A 25,197-nucleotide genomic window follows, 5' to 3' on the forward strand; every position below is an offset into this window, starting at 1 on the left:
CTGTTGCTATTGCTGTATTTGCAAGCTGCATTTATTTACTCCTGCATTTCTCTTATTTGGGGGTATTGAAGAAGCAAATATTTTCTTCAGTTCTGTTTTTTCTTTCTAAAAATGTTTCAAATTCTTCTTTAACATCTCCTATATAGGTAAGCTTAGCCTTGCAGGGATAGCTAGGCTATCCTGAGCGCCTTTGTTCTTTGGAACATGGTCCATTCCCTCATCTTTTTTCTAGTAAGTAAAGAATAGTCTTGCATTATTTGAATATCATTTCCTTTGTATTTGAAGGTCTTTCTCCTGATGGCTTGAAGAATTTGTTATTTCTGAATTGAATTGTTAAATTTAACTACTGTATGTCTTGGACTTTGCAGCTTTTTTTTTTTTCTGTAAGCAGTCTGTCTGGGCAGTTCTCTTTTATTATTTCCTTCATTATGGTGTTACAGTTTTTTTGTCCTGTCATGTTCCTGTGGGAATCCTCTGATCCTTAGGTTGTACTTTACACATCCTGCCTTCAAGATCAGTATATTGTTTAGCTTGCATGGCAAGCATATTTTCTTTTCGTGTAATGGTTTTTTACTTTTTTTCTTCTAGGTTGCCTTTTTTACTTCTGTGTGAAGCATTGCCAATGTATTGTTTTCTCTTGTTTCTTTGGTGAGATTTTCCATCATACATTCAAGTTTTTCTATTTTACTTATTATTTTTTAATGTGCAGGACATAAATTCAGTTCTCATATTTTTCATTTCTCTTTTAAAACACTTAGAACAGGTTTCATGGCCTCCTCAGATTCCACTCCTCTGTCTCCTTAAGTGTTGAATCATTTTCCTTTATTTTTCAGAATGTATAGCTGCCTGAACTAATTTATTAGATCTGGAGACCATCTTTCCTTCTGTTGTCATTGAGGTCCCAGCAGACTTATGTAGCTTGAAACTGGGGTGTCCATGGCACTAGAAAAAGTGATGGGTGCCCAGGCTGTTACGAGTAGGCCTTGGGCAGTTAGGTGGTGCAGTGGCTAGAGCACCAGCCCTGGGGTCAGGAGGACCTGAGTTCAAATGTGAACTCAGACCAGACACTTGACACTTACTAGCTGGGTGACCCTGGGCAAGTCACTTAACCCAGTTGCTTCACTGGAGGAAAAAAAGAGTAGGTCTTAATGTAAGCCTATTTAATATCCTTGGGTCTGTTAGTGCAGCCATTTTGCTGGTAGCAAGGAAGGTGGGGGAAGGATGCTGAGGTGTGTTTTTTGTGGGGGAGGGTTGGTGGTTGTTTATGAACTTTCTTTTGAATTCTGAGTGTAAATTGTAGTACTCATATAGTTAATGTATATATGTTAATTAAGTTGACTCCCAGATCTTTTATATGTTCTGTGATTATTTTGCTTTTATAATTTCTTGAAATATGATGTCTGAGCTCTTTCTTTGACTATGACTTCAAGGTAGGCCAATAATTCTTATATCTCCTTGATCTGTTTTCCAGGTCAGTTTTCTTCTGATGAGATATTTCGCATTTTCTTCTATTTTTTCATTCTTTTGACTTTGTTAATTTGTTTCTTGATGTCGCATTAGCTTTCACTTGCCCAATTGTAAGTTTTTGAGAAATTATTTTCTTCAGTGAGCTTTTGTGCCTCTTTTTCCATCTGGCCAATTCTGCTTTTTAAGGAGTTATTTCCATCAGTGAAATTTTGTGCCTCTTTTTAAAATTTGACCATTGCAGTTTTTTAAATTAATTTAGTTTTAGTTTTCAATATTTACTTCCATAAGCTTTTGAGTTTTAAATTTTTACCCTCTTCCTCCCCTCCCCCTTCCCCAAGATGGCATGCAATCTGATATAGGCTCAACATATACCTTCTTATTAAATATATTTTCACATTAGTCATGTTGTAAAGAAGAATTGGAACGAATGGGAGGAACCATGAGAAAGAAGAAAGAGAACAAAACAAAACAAAAAAGAGAGCAAATAGTACACTTCAGTCTGCATTCAGACTCCGTGGTTTTTTCTTTAGATGTGGATAGCATTTTCCATCGTTGTTGTTGTTGTAGTTCGCTTCTTCTTTTACGAGACTGTTAATTGTCTTTTCATAGTTTACTTTTCTTGCTCTCATCTCTTTATCCAGTTTTACCTCTACCACTCTTAACTGATTTTGAATATCATTTTTTAATTCTTCCAGAAGTTCTTGTTCAGTTTGTGTCCAGTTTACTTTTTTTTTCTTTGAGGCTTTGTTCGTGGATGTTTTGACATCGTTGTCTTCTTCTGAGTTTATGTCTTGATCTTCACTGTCACCATAGTAGCTTTTTAGGGTCATATTCTTTTTGTTGTTGTTGTTTGCTCTTTTTTCCCAGCCCATTTCTTGACCTTGAACTTTATGTTAAAGTTGGGCTCTATTCCTGTTGTGGGGCAAGGAGAGAGCAAAGTGGGGCTCTATCTCAAGCTTCAGGCTTTTTAACACTACTGTTTTCAGAGCTAGTTCTGGGGTTTGGAAGTTTTTGGTGCTTCCAGGGTGATATAATCTGGGGAGAGGTGTGGTTACTGCAGTCCTGCTCTGTGCTCTGCTCTTTACCCAGAAAGAGCCCCTGATCCCTTGGGATTGCAACTGATACTTAGGAGCCCTACCCCACAGGAGCTGAAGTGGTACTTTCTTTCGAGTCCCTGAACCCTTGTGACCAAAAGCAGTTTTGTCCCTTGGGGCTCCCACTTCGTCTTGACCAAAAGTGTTCCTCTCAATCCTTGAAACATGACCCAGAAGTGGATATAAGCAATGGATGTGCTAAACCTTGTCTAGTCCCGAGTCCAGTGCTAGCACTATGGTCCCCTGCAATGTCTTTCTGAATGGTTGCCAAGGTCCCCTTAACTGTCTGTGGCTTGAGAGCTCCCAAAGCTGCTGCTGCTTCTGTTGCTGCCACTGGTGTTTTATCCACATGGATTCCCGGTTAGCCTCTACCTCCATGTCACAGATCTCTCCTTCCAACTTCCAAAGTTATATGGAGCTGGAAGAATGTCTCACCCTGACCCTTTGTTGACTCTTCTGCTGCAGAATTCAATTTGAGATGTTTTTTAAAAGTTGTTTTGAGGGAAGTGTTGGAAGAGTTCGTCTGAATGCTTCCTCTATTCCACTATCTTGGCTTCACCCCCAGAAGTCCCATTTGTAGTTATTTTGAATAGTAATTCTTTTTTCTGTTTTTTTCCTGTTGGATTTTGTATGCAATTTATAGAAATTCTGATGATTTATGTGGATTTATTTTATATCTTGCAATTTTTATGGGATTATTTCAGTAATTTTTAGTTGACTCAGATTCTCTAGAACAGATTCTTCTTAACCTGGGGTCTGAGCTTTAAAAGAAAATTTTGATAACTATTTTAACATAATTCATTCCCTTTGTATTTTATTTTATGCATTTAAAAACATTCTGAAGTGTACATAGCCTTCACCAGACTGTTAAAGGAGTCAGTGACACTGAAAAGATTAAGAACTCCTGCCTTCAATTGTCCATCATCATATCCTCTACAAAAAGTGATAGATTCCCCCCCTCCCTTTTCACCTGGGCCTTTTCTTGTTTTTCTCTCAAAGCTAGCATCTCTTGCACTTTGTTAAATTATGATGATGATAATGGACAACCTTGCTATAATCAACCCTAATTTAATCGGGAAGTTCTCTAGCCTTTCTCCTTTATAATATTGGCTCCTGGTTTAACAGAAAAAAATGTTGAGTTGTGTCAAAAGCTTTTGTAGCATTTGTTATAATATTTGTATGCTTTGTATTATTTTTGTTATTAATGTGGTCTGTTTATAGTTTTATTTATAGTGAACCATTTACTTCCCATTTCGGGATACAAATACAACCTGGTCATAGTGTATATTCTTTTTAATATGTTGTGATAGCCCCTTTGCTAATTTTTTATTTAAAATTTTTGAGTTGATGTTCATTATGAATTGTAATCTGTTTTTACTGTGATCTAGTGTTTTTCGATCTGCTTTATATCTGGTTTAGGTATCACAACTGTATTTGCATCATAAGAAAAGTTCTTTTCTCTATGTTTTGCAAACTCCTTTTCCCTATTTTTTTCATTATGTAATAATAGAATTAATCTTTTAATGTTTAATTTCTTCATTCTTTCAATCTGAGTATTATATTTTTGTACATAGTCTTTCATCCATTTATTATCAGTTTTATTGACACTTAATTCCCTTATTTCATTTTTGATTGTTGTGAATTATTCTTTTTTGTGTATATAAAGAATTTGGTTTTCTTTTTTTAAAAATCAGACTAGCTGTTTAACTGTTAGTTTTTAAAAATAGCTTTTCTGTTTATCATTTCAGCTTATTTCCTTTCAGTTTTGTTAATTTAAATTTTTTTTAACAATTTCTACTTTGTTTTTAGTTGTTTTTTTTAAAATTTGATGCTTTCTTAATTTTTTTTAGCTGCAAGCCAGATTTGTTAATCTACTCTTTCTCTCTTTTGATGATGAAAATATTTAGTGATACAAATTTTCTCTTACAGAGTGCTTTATGTCCATCCCATAAATTTGAGTGTGTTGGCTCATTGTTGTCATTTTCCTTTGTAATGCTTCTAGTATTATAGTATTATATAGTTAGAACTGGAAGGGGTGTCAGAGGATCATCTTGTCTTTTGGATATGCTTCGTTTTACAGCTGAGGAAACTGAGGCCTAGAGAGGTTAAGTCATATCAAGTGACTTGACCAAGTTCTCACAGATAGTAACTGGAAAAGGTAAGACTCAAACCCAGGGGCTTTGTGCCCCTAGCTCCTAGGAGCTAGGTGCTCCAAATCCAATACTCTTTCTGTTGTTCCACCGTCTCCTCCCTCTTGGGCCCTTGAAGACCATGACAGTGTTGCACATACACTTTGGTGTGGGCCCTGTCGAGCTAGAAATGCTTCATATATAAGCCCAATGATGAGTCTGTTGTCTAAGTCTAGCCAAGTGTGTATAGCCTTGTCACCAGGAGGTTGTTGGTCAATTATAAATTGTATGAAAGATTAAGAGTTTTTTTCAATCTGTACTGGTGAACAATGTGCTTATGTTGTTAAAATTGTGGATCATTTAAAGTTACTGAAGTATCATTGCTTTGATACAAAGTATCGAAATGTAGAAATGATTTAAGATTGTGATACCAAACAGCACTCTAGAGTGCCCCCTATATACTCACATAAATTCCCATTACCTTTTATTGAAATAAATCTGACTTGAAATACCATGTAAACCCATTAAATAATTAATTAAGCGGTTGTCGAAGCTGTCGTTATGGGCATTTTATATAAATTGAAGCTTTATAAAAGTTCAAAAAGTTTTATTTATTTTTTTTGTAAAGAACTTTCAAATATCTAGACTGTCAAGTGGGTTTTAAAAGCGCTACAAGAATATCATTCCCACACATAATAATTAGTGCCACTATTACTCTGCATGGATACTTTATCTGTGTGGATAGGTTTCTTTGGGCTGATTGATTTCTTTTGGTTTTGAGAAATCATCAGTCTGCCCTTGTTTTCACTGTAAACTTTTGAGTGAAAATGTATTCATCTTAAAAAATGAAAAACTACTCTGTTTAGTTGAATTTCTGGACCTTCCTGAACAACAGATATCCCCTATTAGCCAGTAGTCCACATTACCAAATAAATATCTTTGGGTGTTTTGGAGTATTTAAAGTCTCTCCCTGGTTGCAAATTATGTACTTCTTGGGTACTAAAAATGTGAATACTGATTGAGTAGAATAACTTTTGAGAGTGTTTGTGTGTATCTGGATATATATAATCTATATGCAGATATCTATATATGCATCTATATATAGGTAATATAGATACACACTGACATGAATATATCTATATATTACCTACATACATATCTATATAAATCGCTTTTTCCTGAAATGAAGTGATTTTCCTCTTCCTTGTTTTTGATTTAATATCATAGTTGTTGCAAATCCATGTTAAATATTAGGAAAATCTTCCTTATTGCATATTCAGTTCTAAAATTTTCTCCTCAGACAAGTGAGAATTTCACATTAGAATCCATTTAAAGCTAAACTGGAAAGGAAGAAAGAACATTAAGAATATAAAATAGAGGCGGAGCCAAGATGGCAGCATGAATACAGTGACTTGCTTGAGCTCTCCCCCAAATCCCTCCAAATACCTATAAAAAATGGCTCTAAACAAATTCTAAAGCAGCAGAACCCATAAAAAGACAAAGCGAAACAAATTTCCAGCCCAAGACAACCTGGATGGTTGATTGGAAAGGTATATCACGCCGGGCTGGGAGAGGAACACAGTTTGACATGGGTGTGCAGGCCCCAGCAAACCTGGAGCAGGCCTCAGAGGATTCAGTCATGGGCAGCAGATTTCTCAACCCATAAATGCCAAGACGACTTAGAAGGTCAGTGGGAAAAGTCTGTTTCTGCAGTGAGAGAGAAATGCAGGTTCCCAGCCCCATTCCCTAAGCTCGGCCCCAGGGCGGTGGCTGTCTCCTAAGTTTCCAGGCCACAGACTGAGGGGTAATTGAGTGGCTGATCAGAAGGGGATTGCAGGGATCCTCTCTGCTGGTGCAGGATTCTCTTGTTTTGCCCATGCTTGGATCTGGGTCATAGTTCTGGGTGGCAGTCCTGGGGCAAGAAGGAGCGCTGGCGTGGTAGAGCTTGTAGTGGCTATGGAGAAGAAATCCTCTTCACAATTCCAAGACAGAAAAAAGTGCTTGTGGTCACTCACAGACCAGAGCACAGGCCAGGAAAGGAGTAAACACCTCGCCCTTGATCATAGAACCTTGGAAGAACTGAAAATTTACAGGTCCCTAGAAGTATCTCTGAAAACAACTGTACAAAACCCCTGAAGCTTGGGACAGTACATTCTCCACACTGGAAACAGACCCCTACCTTACTTAACAAAGAGTTTATAACTCAAGTAATTGGCTGAGATCATGAGCAATCAGCACAAAAAGAGTCAGACTATATTATCTTACTTTAGTGACAAAGAAGATCAAACATACAACTAGAAGAAGACAACAAAGCCAAAGCTCCTACATTCAAAGCCTCCAAGAAAAATATGAATTGGTCCCAAGCCATGGAAGAGCTCAAAAAGGATTTTGAGAAGCAAGTAAGAGAAGTAGAGGAAAAACTGAGAGTGATGCTAAAGGAGACCCAAAAAATACTGAAGAAAATAACACGTTTAAAAATAGCCTAATCCAAATGGCAAAAAAGGTCCAAAAAGCCAAAGAGGAGAAGAATGCCCTAAAAAGCAAAATTGGCCAAATGGAAAAGGAAGTCCAAAAGCTTACTGAAGAAAATACTTCCTTAAAAAATAGAATGGAGCAATTGGAAGCTAGTGACTATATGAGAATCAAGGCACTGTAAAACTAATCCAAAAGAATGAAAAATAGAAGAGCATGTGAAATATCTCATTGGAAAAACAACTGACCTGGAAAATAGATCCAGGAGAGAGAATTTAAAAATTATTGGACTATCTGAAAGCCATGATTAAAAAAAAAGAGCCTAGACATCATCTTTCAAGAAATTATCAAGGAAAATTGCCCTGATGTTTTAGAACCAGAGCAAAACAGAAATTGAAAGAATCCACCAATCTCCCCCTGAAAGAGATCCCCAAAGGAAAACTCCTAGGAATATTGTAGTCAAATTCCAGAATTCCCAGGTCAAGGAGAAAATATTGCAAGCAGCCAGAAAGAAACAATTCAAGTATGGTGGAAACACAATCAGGATAACATAAGATTTAGCAGCTTTTACATTAAAGTACCACAGGGCATGGAATATAATATTCTGGAGGGCAAAGGAGATAGGATTGCAGCCAAGAATCACCTACCCAGCAAAACTGAGTATAATCCTTCAGGGGAAGAAAATGGTCATTCAGTGAAATAGAGGACTTTCAAGCATTCCTGAGGAAAAGGCCAGAGCTGAATAGAAAATTTGACTTTCAAATACAGGACTCAAGTGGAACATGAAGAGGTAAACAGGAAAGAGAAATCATAAGAGACTTAATAAGGCTGAACTGTTTACATTCGTTCATGGGAAAGATAATATTTATAACTCATGAGTCCTTTGTCAGTATTAGGGTAGTGGGAGGGGAAAAAAATGATATGTATGTATAGATAGATAGATAGATAGATAGATAGAGGGCACAGGGTGAGTTGAAGATGAAGGGGTGATATCTGGAGAATAAAATTAAGGGGTAAGAGAGGATTATACTAGGAGAAGGAGAAAGGTAGAGGTAGAATGGGGTACATTATCTCACACAAAACAGATAAGAAAAGGTTCTTACAGTGGAGGGGAAACAGAGGAAGGTGAGAGGAAATGAGAGAATCAATCTTACTCTCATAGGGTTTGGCTTAAGGAGGGAATAACATACACACTCAGTTGGTATGGAAATCTGTCTTACCCTATAGGAAAATAGGGGAGGAAGGGGACAAGAGAGCAGGGGGATGATAGAGAGAAAGGCAGATTGGGAAAGAGGTAATCAGAAGGAAGTACTTCTGAGGAGGGACAGGGTCAAAAGAAAGACTAGAATAAATAGGGGGAGGCAGGGTAGGATTAAGGGAAATAGAGTTAGTTTGTTACCACATGTCTACTGTGGAAGTGTTTTGCATAGCTGCACGTGTATGGCCTGTATTGACTTGCTTGCCTTTTCAATGAGGGTGGGTGGGGTGGGAGGAAGGGAGAAAATTTGGAACCCAAAGTTTTAAAAACACATGTTTAAAAGAAAATGTTTCCACATGCAACTGGGAAATAAGAAATACAGGAAATGACGTACAGAAATCTGTCCTGCCCTACAGGAAAATAGAAGGGGAAGGATACTAGAAGTGGGGGGAGAGATAGAGGGGAGGGCAGACTAGGGGAAGGGGTATTCAGAATGCATGCCATCTTCGGGTGGCGGGGAGGGGTAAGATGGGGTGAAAATTTGGAATTCAAAATCTTGTGGATGAAAATGTTGAAAACTAAAAATAAATAAATTTATATAAAAAAAACATAAAATAGAACAAGATTTTGAACAGAATGAACCCCATGTCCTTCCATTCCTAATTTTTATGATTCTGTGAAATTGTTTCCTCCCAAATTCATTTGATTGTCATTGGTGCTTTCCATAAACTTGTAAAAGGCAAATCCACTCTGATGTTGAAAATAATTAGATTTATTTAGGTAATGATACATTTTACACACCCTTTTGGAAGTCCGTAATGCTATTCTCTGGTGAGCCGTTTGAATTTCAGGCTGAAGTGCTGCACTTATAAAGGTTATTTTCCTTCTTTTCAATACTTCCCAAACATAGCTTGCTAGTTCTCAAGAGAATTTAAGAAAATTGAATAGTCTGGTGATGTCAACTTCTTTGCAATAAAGGAAATGAAACTTCTCCCCAGTCTCATTTCTCTTAAGAGGTCAGTTTGACAGAAAGAGAAAATGAGAATGATGACATTTACCATAAATATGATGGAAACAAGTTTTCTTTCTATTTTCTTCTGTGTATCACTTCCTGTTATACTACTCACCTAAATTTCCTTTTAAATTAGTTCTACATAAGTCTTCTAATGTAGGAAATGCCAGTAGGAAATTTTATTCTTTTCCTGATCTTTTAAAATCATGCTAATTATAAAGTTTTACATCAAGACTTCTGTATTAACATTTGGTTGGATCATTTTATATTTCTAGAAACATTAGCCTGATAAATTATTTAGTCTCTTCATTCAGACATTTTCTCATATTAAAAAAAGAAGCATTATTAAATTAGACTCTGCAGATTGTTTAATAAAAATTAAGGAATTCTTTAATGTGGGAATAAAAATGTTTATGACATAGTTCAGACTTTGGTAGGCTATGTTTGGAAACTAAAATCAAGAAAAGAAAGGTAAATTACATAGTACCTACTTAATATTAATTTAATTGAATTGATACTGAAACTTGTCTGATAAAATGGACATTGACTCCAATCACTGCCGTATAATTAAAGTTTATTATATTTTGCATAACTGTACAAATTTACATAATTTTTACATACCCAGGGTCTTAAATTTAGTGATGCTTAATTTCTGGACAAGGTAAACCAGTAGTGACCTACTATTCAAATTACAGTGACTATATTTGAATATCTTGAAGTAACTTGATATCAAATGGTGCTGATAATTTAATGTTTTTGTGATTACTATAAATCTTTAAAACTTGCTTGTATTTCTATTAAATTTTTGGATGGTTCAAATGGCAACAAATTGATGTTTGATTTTATATATAAATTTAATAGCTTTATAATCTAAGGAAGTAATATGGAGACATACATGATGCTTACTCCACTTGCTCTTTTATGAGTGTTAGATTCCAGTTTTATAGTGGAACAAAATGGATGTTAGTTCATTAAATCAAAATGGTATGTGAAAATAAGATGTTATACGAAAGATAAATTAGAGAGCAACAATTTGTATAACACACCTTTAGAGGTTCAAAGGGCTTGGGTCACTTGACTTTAGTGGTCTCCCACAAATCTCTGGCGTACATGACCATTCTACCTGTGGGAAACCCTGGGACTTTAGTATATGGTACTTCCCACAGGGAGCCCAATATCTAACTCATCTTGCTTTCTTCTTCATTTTTCCTACCCAAGTAGTACTTGTGCAGGTCAGTTTGTGTCACTTTCCCTAAAGGGATACCCTTGGATCCTGTCAGCTGGTGTTGCAATGGAGAGAGTGCTGGGCTCAGAGTCAGGAAGACAAGTTCAGATCTGGCCTCAGACAGTTCCTAGTTATATGGCCCTGGCCAAGTCACTTATCCTTTGCCTTAGTTTCCTCACCTGTAAAATGGCAGTAATAATAGTGCCTAACTCACAGGGTGGTTGTGAGGATCAAATGAGATAATATTTGTAATGTGCTTAGCATAATGCCTGGTACGTAGTAGGCACTTAATAAATACTTTTCTTCTTTCTTTTCCTCTTCAAGTATTCAGGCTTAATATGAGTATAAAGTTTAAAATAAGTTTTATTTAAAACAATAGTGTACAGAATTCATGTTCAAACCTATAGACTGTCAAATTCTTCGCACTTTTCTGCTAAGCTTCTGTCTTCCCACAGGTATGTATGCCATTTCTTCTGATTTGTGTTGCCCAGTATCTCTCTGACCCCACAATCAAAGTATTAAAGAGCCTAGCCTATGCTATTAGTTCTGGTGGGCTTTATCTTCCCCAGGGATCTGTATAAGCCCTTTCAATGTATACTTGGGTTCCCCTGGCTCAATATGAAGGAAGGCTCAACCTGGCCTGGTAGAGTTCTCTGATAAGGCTGCCTTTGAGGAGGTATGGACTAGTAAGGTACAAAGCCTGGATTTGCTCTTTCATGCTAATGCTGTTGTCTTGCAGTTCTGTGCCACATTGCATCTTATTTGACCCCATTGCCAATCTTTGGTCACATGTGTCCTTGCAATATTGGTTTCCTTTTCCACTAAGTATACCGTTGCTGTTTTCCATGTCACCTTATTGTCATTTATTCATTTTGGTTGTACGCATTTTTTTCATGACCCCGTGGACCTCCGTCCATGATGTTTTCTTTTCAGAGATACTAGAGTGGTTTACTATTTTCTTCATTAGTAGATCTCCTTTTGCCAGAATGCTCCACTATGACAAGTCCATCTTGGGTAACTCCGCGTGGCATAGTTGAGTTTCATTGAGCTGTGCAAGCACAAGGCAGTGATCTATAGGGAAACAGAGGTTAAGTGACTTGCCCAAGGTCACACAGCTAGGAAGTTTCTGAGTAGGCTGGATTTGAACTTGGATCTTCCTAACTCCAAGCCCAGCACTCTATCTATTCCCCCTACTCTTTCCAGAGCAGAAAGTTAATTTTTCTTCTCATTTGAAAATGAGATAAAGACAAGATTTCATATATACCTTTATTTGCAGCCATATGTTAGGATTTTTAGCAATTTAGATGAAAAAGTCTAATGCTTACAGATTTTTATTTTAAAATTTTATTTTATTAGTGCTCTCTGTTACATCAAATTCATTTGAAAATAGAACCACCTCTCTTCCTCTACTGGAGGAAATCATCTCTTATAACATATTGAAAGAGAAGAGTAAAAAAAAACAAAAAAAAAGCTGTTTATAAAAGCCAGTTATCATAGTAAGTGTATTTGACATTGTAGATGATATTCCAAAACTACCTCTGCAGTGAAGGGAGAGAAATGCATTTTCTCAAGTTTTTTTTTTCAGGGCTAATCTTGCCCACTATAATTTTACCTTGTTGAGTTTCATTTTATTTTTCTTCACATTTAATGGTGTAGTCAGTCAGTCAACAAGTACTGAGCACCATACTCCTGGGCGCTGTGTTAGAAATACAAGTATAAAGAGAAGTCTAGTGGAAGGGACGACAATTATACGCAAGGCGTTTACAGCATCAGTATAAAGTTCATATATATGTATATGTGTAGATCAGTGCACATCCAAATCATTAAAGTGTAAGGTAGTTGGGAGGGAAGGCTCTAACTGTTGGAGAGATCAAGAAAGACTTTATTCAGTAGATGGTGCATACGCTGCATTTTAATGGAGGAGAAGGACTCTAGGAAGTGGTCATAAGGAGGGAATGTATTACAGGAGAGGGGGATGCCTTGTGCAAAGGCACGGTGATGGGAGATGGGTTGTCAGAATGAGGATCAGTTTGTCCTTTTTGTAGACTGTTAGGGAGGGTGTAATGTCCAGTGAACCTAGAAAGAAAGGTTGTGTAGGGCCTTAAAAGCTAAATGTTTGTTTTATCCTAGAGGAAGCCTCCAGTAGGAGTTAGTTGAATTAGGAAAGTGACACTATCCTGCCTGTGCATAAGGAAATATTGCATCAGCAGCACTATGTAGGGTGGGATGGAATGGTGAAAGATTTGAGTCAGAAAGACTAATTAGGAAGCTGTTGCAAAAAACTTAAGTAATAGATAAGGATCTGTACATCATCATTTGCAGAGTCATCTGCGAAGAGAATGTAGTTAAGCCCATGGGAGCTCATAAAGTTACTAAGAGAGGAAAGTATAGAGGTGGAAGAGAAGCAGAAACAGGACAGGACCTTGAGGTATACCACAATTAGAGAGTATAATATGGAAGATGAGTTAGCAGATAACCTGAGAGGATGGGATTAGACAGGTTGGAAGAGAATCAAGAGAGGGTAGTGTCAGAAAAACCCAGAGGAGAGTTTTCCAGACAGAAGGGTCGTTAGGTGTCACGGATAGTAGATAAATTTGGAATAATTAGGACTAAGAAAAGACTTTCAGATTTGGCAAATAAGAGGTCCTTGGTAAGATAAAAGAGAGCTGTTTTTGATGTAAATTTTTAACAGGGTCTAAAGCATAAGCAGTATATCATTTATGAGTAGGTGTGGGACTTTTTGCTGATTAGGAAAATTAATGTATGGAGAATTTTGTCTGTCATGAAAGTTCCTTGTTAATTCAGTTCTACTGTCTGTTAGTATCTCATTTTATCTTTAATTTTTTTTAATTCTTCAGATTTTACTTTTCATCTTTTTCATAAATTTTTTTCTTTGTAAATAGAAATTTTTGTCTTCACTCTTTGTTTCCTTCTTTATGAACTCATAACCTCCCTGAAAATTGACTTTCCTAGTTTCATTCTCTTTAAATTTTCAAGGAAAAAAAATTGCTTCAATATTTACAATATAGAGACAAAGACAATAGTAACAGAAACTGAGTTAGAACCTTACTACATAGTATTGTTTGCTACCAGTAAAGTAAATAATGTGGCTGTAAAAATGCTTTATTTAAATGTCTGAAGGACAATATGTTTTTTAATTAAAGAGACACTTTGTGATTTCGCAGTGGAGCAAAAATATGTTAAATTTTCAAAAGCATTTCCCAGTTGCAGTATTGAGAAAGCTTGGTACAGCAGCACGTGGAGTGCATATGTTTGCTTTGAGAATTTTTGAAGTACAAATGGAGTCAGATGTTTAGCCCTTTTGTCTGTTCTGGTCCTGGTTCACCCCACGAGCCCAGTGTGGCAGAATCCAAACACAATTTGTGAAAACAGAGCAGCTAGAGTTACTCATAAAGAGCTCTCTTGGGGACTGATAAAGTCAATCTCTGTTTATGTAATGAAATCAGGGAGCAAGGGGTCTGCTGTAGTACTTTGCTGATGGGATTCCATTGGTGTTGTCTTTCAGTGAACATAGTGTATTTAATAAGCCCTTAGTCTGACTAACGCTTTCTCCTGAAGTGCAGCTCTCCTTTAATGGATTGCTATGGATAATTTTGGTACGTTTTGTTTATGTAGCATTAGAGGTTCACTTTAAGCAGCTGGTTGCCTTAACTGAGTTTTAATAAAAGATCAATAGATTTATTGTGGAAAAATAGATTACAGATGTACACTTTGCCTGATAAAAGACTTGAATGTGTGTTAAATCTTCTTACTTTTTTAAGCGCTACTGGTATTTAACTCTGAGCCCTGCCCACCTTACCCAGCTACTCAAGTGTGCATTTTTCTTTCTTACTCTTAAACTTTAATTTAGCTGGACTATAACAATAAATTATATAGACTTGTACTTATCTCAGACAGGAATAAAAAGATTTTCAAAATAAACAGTCTTCTGAATATCATCTCATAAAACCATTTCCATTGTTTTGGGCCAAGAGTTCAAGGGAAAGTCTGTTCATTCAGCTTTGATCTGAAAACTAGAATGAAACCTCTTCAGAATGGCAGAGTGTGAATTGGTAAGTTTAAATTTATTATGATCTGCCAAGCCCATCTCCACATGTTTTCAGTTAAAACCCAAGAATGTTAACATCAGTGAATCAAATGAAAGCATTTTATTTCTTTTTCAGTATTTAAAAGAGGAAAAAAATAGCAAAACTACTATAGTTGAACTTTTAGTTAGGGAAGCAACCACTCACGTGTAATTTAGACTATTTAAAGGGAATTCTTATATGTTAGTTTTTGCAGACATTGGGTTCACATATGTCTTTTTGAAAGGCAAACTGTGTTTTTAAAATCTTCATTTCAGTCTTATAGAATAAGACCCTGCAGTTCAAGATTTTCAGTCTGTATAACATTATGAACTTTTTTCAGTTTATGTGAATAAGTGAAATTTCCATAAGAAATTTTCAGATAGAAAAATGAAAACATACTTTGGCTGCTGGTTTTTATTAGTTATACATTTTGTTATTGTTTCCCTCAAGGCATCTAGGACAATATGAAAAGAATTAGCAGAAAGTAATGAAATCAGAGAATTAGTCATTTTCCCCCTGATGGTAGGTAGTAAGGTGTAGTTGAATAGAAGTCAGCCATTAATGCATGGGAAAAGAGCCCAATAATAATAGAAATGAATTTTTTTTAAGTCTCAGATATGCTTGGGATAGATCATTATCTAGTAGGAAGAAAATACATTCTAAGAATATATTTAAAGCACTCATAAAACTTAAAGTCACTATATAGGTATAAAGCTATTGCTGTTTGTATTTTTGAAGATTGGTGACTCTTGTCCAAAGTTAGAGAGAGGATGAAACTCTTGTAGAAGGTGGTGTTTTCGCTGTGACTTGAAGGAAGCTAGGGGAGTCAGGAAGCAGAGATAAGAAGGGAGCACATTCCAAGCATGGAGGGTCAGCCAGTGAAAATGCCTGGAGTTGAGAAATATGGAGTATCTTGTTTGGGGAACAACAAGGAGGATAGTGTCCACTGGATAGGAGAGTACATGAGGGGAAGTAAAGTTTAGGACTGGACAAGTGAAGAGAAGAGGAGTAGTGAATACCAAAGAGAGGATTTTATATTTGATCCTGCAGATGATAAACAGCTACTGGAATTTGGTGAATAGAAGGTGACATGGTCAGACGTGTGCTTTAGAAAAATAACTTCTATGGCCAAGTGGAGTATGAACTGGAGTAGGGTGAGACTTGTGGCAAGTAGACTGACTAGCAGGCTTTTGCACTAGTCCTGGCATAAGGTGATGAGAGCCTAAACCAGGCTGCTGGCAGTTTCAGAAGACAGAAGGGAGCATATGTGAGAGATGTTATGAAGGTAAAATCGGCAGGCCTTTGCAACAGATAGTATATGGGGAGTGAGTTTGAGGATGATGTTATATTGTGAGTTGGGCTGAGTAGGAGGATGGTGGTACCTTCAACAGTAATATCAAAGTTAGGAAGAGGAGAAGATTTTAGAGGAAAGCAATTAGTTCAGTTTTGGGCATGTTGAGTTTAAATTATCTACTAGACATAGAGTTTGAGATGTCCACCAGGCAGTTTGAGGTTGCAAACTAGAGTTTTGCAGAGGGATTAGGGCTGGTTAAGTAGATTTGAGTATCATCAACATATAGATGATCATTTAATCCATGGGAGCTGATTAAGGTCACCAAATGAAACAGTAGAGTGGGAGAAGAGAAGAGGACCAAGACAGAGCCCTCCAGGACTCTTCCTTCCTCCAGTTCAAACCCACTAAACCTGGCTCCAGTTTAGTGATGGATCTGGATGAAGATCTAGATGAGGATCCAAAAAAAAAGTGTGAGAAAGAGTGGTCCGATAGGTAGGAGGAGAATCAGGAGATAGCAGTGTCAGGAAATGCTAGTGAGAATGATGTGGTTTGGGGTGCTGGGAACCTCGAAATGCAAGGATATAGGGAGGGTCTGCCTTGAAAGAATTCAGTCACTCAAGCTTTCGTTCAGTCAGAGGAATGAGGTTTTATTATAACATTGATTGGGCTGGCAAGATTTCTAGTAAATCTGCGAATTTGATAGGGACAACACTGATGCTTATATACAAAAAAAGAGTGTGGGAAGATCTTGATGGCATCAACGAGTGGCAAGTAGCCTGGGGTGGGCCAGGTATGGACAGTGAAAGGCTGGGTTGGGTAGAAGGGCAACGAGGAAAGGACAGTTGAAAGAATTATACTGGGGTGGGCCAGGTGCCTCAGGCGAACTCCAGAGTTCTGGGCTGCTGAAATGTATGAGAAAGTTCAAGGCAAAGACATGGTCTTACATCAGTGTGGGAAAGTTGAAGGACTGAGGGTCTTTACCTTTTTGGGGGTTCAGGTCCCATAACCTCGTCAAGAAGAGACTTCCAAGGAGAAGAAAGTGATTGATAGTGTTAAAGGTTGCAGTGAGGTCAAGAAGTATGACTGAGAAAAAGGCATTAGATTTGTCGATTAAGATATTGTTTGTAACTTTAAAGAGAGAAATTTTGGTTGAATGATGTGGTTGGAAGCCAGACTACGGAGAGTTAAGAGAGAAAATGTTGATGCACTTCATATAGACAGTGTTCTTCGGGAGTTTAGCCACAAAAGAGAGGAGAGGTATGGGATGATAGCTAGAGAGATGGAAGGATTAAGTGAAGGCTTTTGTTTTGGGTGGAGGGGAGTGAGGAAAAGGGAGACATGAGCATGTTTGTAGGTGATAGGAAAGCCAGTAGACAGTGAGAGATTGAAAATAAGTGAAAGAGTTTGGATGATAGAGGGAGAAGTCTGTTGGAGAAGATGAGATGGAATGGAATAATCAGTGCTTTTAGAAGGGTTTGTCTCAGCAAGGAGAAGGGCCGTGTGATTATGTGCAACATGGTGAAGAAGGAGATAGGTACAGAAGACATGTAGGTGACATGACATGTAGAGGGAGGAGAAGAAGGAAGTCTTGGTAAACGGCCTGAGGTTTGTTTTTTTTTCCAGTAACCTAGAAGGTAAGGCTCTCAGTTTAGAGGGTGGAAAGAAGGGGAGCCATGGGAGATTTGAGGAGAGAAGAAAATGTTTGGAAAATCTCCTGTCATGAGTGAGATAATGAGTTATTTAGGGGGATGTAAAAAGATTATCTTGCACCAATGAGGGCTCAATTGAGGTTATATAAAATAAATTTGTAGTGGACCCAGTAAGAATAGTTTTGTGATTTTTCTCCAGCTTTATTCAAAAGCATGTGTATTGAAGCAAAGGCAGTGGACAGTGGGAGGAGTGATCCAAGATTGAGATTTGGCAGGATAGAATCTTCAATAGGATAAAGGAGTCAGGGACTCTAGAGAAAAGGATAGTTTGGAGTTGAACTGGTTCACCAAGGGGTCAAGATGGGGAAAGGAGGGGAGTGTAGCTAATGCAGGGGTGATGGTCTGGTAAAGAACTGGAGTTGTCAAAGGATTGAAGGTTAAGGTGTGGATAAAGAACAAGCTTGGAGTTTTAAGGAAGAGGAAGTAGAATAACAATAGATTGTGATCAGATGGTGGAGTTTCAGAGTTCATGAACTTGGAAGGGGTATGTTTGTGGGGCAAGATCAAAGGGATGATGACCATCTTCATGTGTGGCTCATTTGGGATGGATGAGTAGGTCATGTGAAATGAGAAGGTTGAAGAACCGTGAGGGAGTGTCAGTATGTATTTTCAAGCTCTCTAGTATGAGAGACTGTGAGCCAAGTGCTGAGCTCATTAGAAGGGAAATATCTTGGAGATGGTAGACAGTAGCTACCAGAATCTTGATTGGCTGGCAGATGTGGGTTGAATGAACCTCAAAGGAGGAGAAATATAAAGGAGAATGATAGTAAGGAGAACTTGGAAGTTGTTCAGAGCATAACAAAACTATTCTTCTGTCTTAATTTAATTTCCTCTATAACGTCTGATTACAGGGCTCTGAGGGGATGCTTGTATCATTTCGGTCACTTCTGTGAAGTGATAACACTTGATCCTTGTTTAGTCTTTTCCATTTGCTGATTCATATTTACCTTTTAAAGCTTCTCTGGACTCTTATGAAACTTATGTGAGTTTTTCTTTGTTCTGGTTTTTCATCAGGAATGCTTGGAAGTCCTTTCTTTCATGAAAAGTTCATCCCTGCTTCAAACCCCTTTTCTCCCCCCAATAGAATAATCTGTTTTGCTTGGTAAATTATTTTTAGGGTCTATATCATTTGCCTTTGATGATATTGTATTCTAAACTCTGCCCCTTTATGATGTTAGCTGCTAAATCTTGTGTGATCCTGACTGGTTCCAGGGTTCTTAAATTCTCTTTTTCTGTGTGATAGCAGTTTTGTGTTTTTGTTTTGTTTTTGAGCTAGAAGTTTTGTCTCTGTTGTTTCTAGAAATTTTCATTTTAGAGTTCTTTTAGGAAGTGACCAGTGGATTGATTCTGTTTTCATTTTGCCTTTGGACTTTAATGGCTTTGGATAATTTTATTTCATGTTCTTGTTTGTTTTTTTTTTTAATGTGATATTCAGGCTTTTTTGTGCTAATTGTTTTCAGATAGTCCAGTGATTCTTAAATTTCACTCTCTTTGATCTGTTTTCCAGATCACTTGTTTTTGAGGTAAGATGTCTTACATTTTCTTCTATTTCTATTTATTCTGTTTTTTCCAATCATTTGACTTTGTTTTAGTATTTCTTTTTGTCTCAAGGAGCCATTGATGTTTGTTTAATTTTCTAGGAGCCTATTATATAAAAGATTTTATACTGCCCTAATCTGTTAATTTTCTTTTCAAGTCTTTTCTCCAGAACTCTCATTTCTTTTCCATTCTTTCCTCCAGTGCTCTCATTTTATTTTTAATATTTTTAAACTATTGTTTCATATCTTCTAGGAATTCTAGTTGGTCTTATGGCCAAACTGTGTTTTTACTTGAACCTTTGCTTGTAGATCTTTTAGAATTCTTTTCATCTGGGCTTGTTTATTGAGTATCCCTCGGTACCATAGTAGTCTTCTATTGTAGGTATTTGTTTACTCATTTTTTAGCCTTGCTTCCCATATTGGTACTTTGTGTTAGGGCCAGGTGTTACATACTTCTAGCGGGAATATCAGAGTGTTTTACCTTCCTGGTGTGTGTTATCTGGGGTCCTATTATTGTGTTCTCAGAGTATTGACTACTCTTCTTAATGCATTATATAGCAGTGATCAAAAAGCTACAAACTTTCATCTGGCCCTTCATGCTCTGATCTAGGGCACAGCCTGATCACAGCCTTCCTGGACTGAGCCTTCTAGTCTCCAGACCCTTCTTCGGTTCTAGGTAACACAAACTAGAATGTGAGCTTGAAAGATGTAGCTGTCTTGGCTTTGTCTTTGCATCCCCAGGCTTCTCACTAGGTGGAGCTTCTGTAAACAGTTACTGACCCCAGTCCTTGTCTGCTAGCTAGAAGCTTTTGCAGGTTCAGTGACAGAGGCATTAGAATGACCCCAGTTTCCATAATTCTTGTCCTTTTTACTCACCACTGGCCTGAGTCATAAATACAATTTCAGGGTCAGTGTTACAGAACTGTCAGTCTTACTCCACTGGACTAGGCCCACAGGGTCAGATCTGAGATCTCATTCCGAATCAGAACCACAAAGCTACGTATATTTGTATGGTGAAATAATATTCTGTGTATCATAAATTCTTCATCCATTCCTAGTTTATGAGAACTCCCTTAGTTTCCAGTTATCACATCAAAGAAAAAGTGTTACTAGGAAATATTTTTGAACATAAAGGTCTTTCTTTTACTTTTCTTTGTTCTCTTGGGGGCATAAGAAGGTATGTATAGTTTAGTGAATTAGGGCATAGTTCTACATTGCTTTTCAGACTGGTATAGCAATTTGCAGCTCTGCTGGCAGTGCATTAGTGTGCCTGTTTACCCAACAATCTCCGGGTATGAAGTGGGACTTCAGTTGCTTTAATTTGTATTTCTCAAATTATTAGTGATTAATACTATGCTTTGGGTGGGGTGGTTAGGTTAGCTCTGCTTGGTCTCACCCTGAGTTGTTAATTAAGAAAATTACAATGACTGTAAGAATTGAGAGGCAGTGTGGTATTGTAGAAAAAATGTTGGACTTGGTGTCAGGGGAGACCTGGCTTTGACTGCTGCTTTAACTACTTACTGTCTGTCTCACAACTTTCCAATCATTTAACGAATTTGAGCCTCAGTTTTCCCATCTGTAAAATGAGGGTAATAATATTTGAAGCACCTGCCTCACAAGTTCAAGATGAGATAATGAATATAAAGTATTTTCTAAACCTTATTTTAACAAATCTTATTTAATATTTTATTTTCCCCGGTTACATGTAAAAACAATTTTCTGTGAAAGAAAGCAGATGAAAAAAAAATGAAGAAAAATAAAGAAAGTAAAGAAAAAGTATCGTTGATCTGCATTTAGGCTGTACCAGTTCTTTTCTGGAGATGGACAGCGTCTTTTATCATAAGCCCTTCAGAATTGTCTTGGATCATTGTATTGCGGAGAATAGCTAAGTTACATTCATGGTTGATCATAATACAATATTGTTGTTACTGTGTACACTGTTCTCCTGGCTGTGTTCATTTCACTTTGCACACATTCATTTAAGTCTTTCCATGTTTTTCGGAGGGCATCCTGCTCATCATTTCTTAAAACATATTAGTATTCCATCACAATCATATACAACATGTTTTTCAGCCATTCCCCAATTGATGGGCATCCCTTCAAGTTCCAATTCTTTGCCACCACTAAAAGAGCTGCTATAAATATTTTTGTACACGTAGGTTTTGTTTTTTATCTCTTTGGGATACAGACCTATTAGTGGTATTGCTTGGTCAAAGGGTATGCATGGTTCTGTAGCTCTTTGGCATAGTTCTGAATCGCTCACCAGAATAGTTGGGTCAGTATCCAACTTCACCAATAGTACGTTAGTGGTTTAATTTTCCCACATCCCTTCCAACATGGTCATCTTTCTTTTCTGTCATATTAGCCAGTCTGACAGGTGTGAGGTAGTAGTTTTTCATCCATCAGTAGTGATTTAGAGCAGGAATTTTGACCTTGTGGTCTTCTTTTGAGTGGGTGTTTTGATCTTCCTTGTCAGCACAGTAACTTTCTGTGATCAGAGTGTTTTTCTGTTGTTTGCTTATCTTCCAGCCTAGTTCTTGACTTTTAACTCTGTGCTAGAGGGTGCTATTCCAAGCTTTAGGGTTTTGTGCAGCTGCCTTCAGAGGTAAGTCTGGGGGCCTGTAAGCTTTCGGCTCTTCCAGGGTGATAGGATGTGTGCTCACTACTCTCCTGTGCTGTGCACTGATTTGTGAGTGACCGCAGGCACTCTTTTCATCTCTGAAATTGTGACCAGGGTCCCGGCCCCTCCGTGGCTGCCAGCTCTGCTGTCCCAGCGCTCCTTCTTGCACTGGGACTGAGAGCCACTACTGCAGTCCAGATCCGCATAAAGACAGTGCAGCAGAATCCTTCCCCAGGTGCCCGCAGAGCCATTTTCTGATCCCCTTACTGTCCATGAGCCGAGAGGTCTGCAAACTGCTACTGCTGCCACTGATTCAGTCTTCCTGAGGCCTTTTCCTGTTTTGGGTTTTTTTTTTTCCCTTCAGGCAGTTGGGGTTAGGTGACTTGCCCAAGGTCACACAGCTCGTAAGTGTCAAGTGTCTGAGGTTGGATTGGAACTCAGGTCCTCCTGACCTTGCCTATCTACACTGGCCTGGCCTATGCTTCTCTCTCACCCTGGTGGAACAGACCTTTCCTGTTGACCTAAGTTGTCTTGGGCTCGAAAATTGTTTCTCTCTGTCTTTTTGTGGATTCTGCTGCTCTAGAATTTGTTCAGTCATTATTTAAAGGTGTTTGGAAGGTTTTGGGGGAAAGCTGAGGCGAGTCCCTGCATTTATTCTGCCATCTTCTCTAAACCTTATTTTGTTATATAAATGTGATTTCTCACACAGTTATTATCATCTGTTTAGAGGCAAGAACCTTTGATTTTCATTTAAGTTGACAAAAAATAAAGCCCAATACAGCCTCTGAATGAACCTCTTTCCACCATGTACTTTGGGGGGGGCAGTTGGGGTTAAGTGACTTGCCCAGGGTCACACAGCTAGTGTCAAGTGCTTGGTCTGAGGCTGGGTTTTAATTCAAATCCTCCTGACTTCAGGGCTAGTGTTCTGTCCACTGCGCCACCTAACTGCCCCCTCTACCATGTACTTAAAGGATTATTTATGCTGCCTTCTGTCTACTATATGTTGAGATGTTGGTCATTTAGCATTAATTATATTGCTTTTGAATAATGGTTGGGTAAATAAGTAATATTTTTAAAAATCAACCATTTGGAAATGTAATAAATGTCTTGCAATTTTAAAGGAATTTTAGGAGATTCAGTTAACTGTCTTGATCTAATTGACTTCATTCGTATGGGTGTTACCTCCACTTGTGCAGCCCATCCATATCCTCCTTGACTGGATGCTAACCATCCAAACCCTACATCTGCCTGAGCTAACCCTCCTCTACTCCCATCTTTTATCCACCCTTCCCTACAGTTGTTAGGGAATATCTGCCCTCCCATTGCTTCTCAAAGCCCATGGAAACTTACCATCAACCCTGTTGCTTTGCATGCCAGGACCAAAGTACCTCCTACCTTTTCCATCTGCCATGAGGCTGAACCCTCCTTTATGTTTCATCTCCTCTAATTAGAATGTGAATTTGAAAGCTGAGGCTATCTTGCTTTTCTTTTTGCATTCCCAGGGCTTAGCATAGGGCTTATCATATAGTAAGAACTTAATAAATTCTTTTTCATTCCATTTATCTATTCTCATCCTCTGATTCTTTCTTGTTCATGTCCTCTCATAAATCCTCTGTAAAGGATTGACCCAACAAGCTTGAGACTTTCCTCTAGGTTTTGTAACATTTTCTGATAGCAGTATAGCTACTATCTCTCACTTTTTTGGTATGCCTGTTTACTTTCTTTTCTGATCATATATGCATCTTTTTTACTTCCAATCTTTATTATATAACCAATACTTATCTGAAATTTCATATTTCATCTTTTTTCCCCCTTGACTTTAATGTATTCCAGATAGAATTGAAGCATAAAAAATTTGTATCAACAAATATATTCTCAATAGATATCAACAAATATGTATGTGTGTGTGTGTGTGTGTATGTGTGTATGTATATATATCTTTTTTGGGGGGGGTTAGGCAATGGGGTTAAGTGACTTGCCCAGGGTCACACAGCTAGTAAGTGTCAAGTGTCTGAGGTTGGATTGGAACTCAGGTTCTCCTAACTTCAGGGCTGGTACTCTATCCACTGTGCCACCTAGCTGCCCCCCCCCAACAAATATATTCTTAGTAGAGTATGATGAATCCATTAACTTCTCTAATTTTATTAATAATAGCAAATCTTCATTTCTGAAAATCTTCAGTAACCACTATGTGATGTTCTAAAACAACAACAGAAATATAATCAGAATTATTGTGCAACATTTTTGAAGATTTGAATTCTGTATTTTGACAATTTTTATTTGAGAGAAGTGGTTTTTAAGTCTAAATTTTCTAGTGTGAACATCAGTTCTGTAAGGCAGAATTGTGAATTTACTCTGATGCTGTAGAAGGTGGGAAAGCTGAAGTTCAAATCATAGGCACTATAAAATATGCAGTGTCAATTTTAGAAAGCCTTTTAGTCAAACTTGTATTCTTAAGATGGTGAATTAATCACTAGCAGGGACATTTAGTACAGTAAAGCAGTTTCCTGGTTGATTTTGTTTAGACTGGTGATTGAAAACCTTCCTTTCATAGGAGCCTTGTAGCTAGGAAGTTATCGTGTCACTAATTTATCTGTCCTTTTTTTTCTCCTTTCTCATCAGGGTCAGTATAGGCCTTCTGATTTGTTGTGTCCAGAGACATATGTCTGGGTACCCATTGAGCAGTGTCTGCCTGCACTTGAGAGCTCTAAATACTGTCGTTTCAACCAAGATACAAAAGCAGGTAGGTTTATAACTGGAGCTTATAACTTTGCATTGTGACATTTATATTTATAATTTATCAGTGTCATGACATTTGTTCCTAAAAGGATCCAGATAGCTTTGTATGTATTTTGTATGTGTGCAGGGGTGAGGGGAAGGCATAAGGGTGGAGAGAGAGGTGTAGAACACAGTCTTAGAAATACATAAAATCTGAAGTCCCCTTATTTGTGCTGCTGTTCCTTACTAGTTCCTTTCACTATGTTGTAAGTGCTTTGAGGCAAGGATCAAACCCTGATCCTTGGCAAACCCTGGTTTTGATTCATTGGTTTTTTGATTGTCTAGACCAGGAGCTAACAAATTATTGCTTGTGGACCAAATAACAGCCTACAAAGAAAATGGTTTTTGCATTTTAAAGTGCAGTGGACCTTACAAAAACAGATTGCAATGAGCCGTAGTTTTCTGGGCTTAATAAAGTGATATGTAAAATATTAATAATGCAGATACAACTTAAAAGTGTGTCTTATATACAGTTTTTTTCCTTTGGGAGCCAGTTGTTAGGCATTTACCAATACAGTGCTGCAAAGTACATAAACTTAAAGAACATGATCAGATCATTATCTCATTTAACCC

General features: G+C 37.6%; 1 protein-coding gene across 12 annotated transcripts in view; it reads left to right on the forward strand.

The window, feature by feature from the left end:
- Nucleotides 1-25,197, forward strand: part of ATE1 (arginyltransferase 1) — a 184,670-nt gene that overhangs the window by 121,115 nt on the left and 38,358 nt on the right. For 11 of the 12 annotated variants that reach the window (XM_020979230.2, XM_020979235.2, XM_020979236.2 and 8 more), the window contains one exon: nucleotides 24,469-24,589. The exons of the other annotated variant lie outside the window; for it this stretch is intronic. In XM_020979230.2, the coding sequence (XP_020834889.1) occupies nucleotides 24,469-24,589 (121 nt within the window). The remainder of the gene's footprint in view (nucleotides 1-24,468; nucleotides 24,590-25,197) is intronic. 12 annotated transcript variants of the gene reach the window in all.

Source organism: Phascolarctos cinereus, unplaced genomic scaffold, assembly GCF_003287225.1.
Source record: "Phascolarctos cinereus isolate Bilbo 61053 unplaced genomic scaffold, phaCin_HiC Scaffold_3;HRSCAF=262, whole genome shotgun sequence".
NCBI lineage: Eukaryota > Metazoa > Chordata > Mammalia > Diprotodontia > Phascolarctidae > Phascolarctos > Phascolarctos cinereus.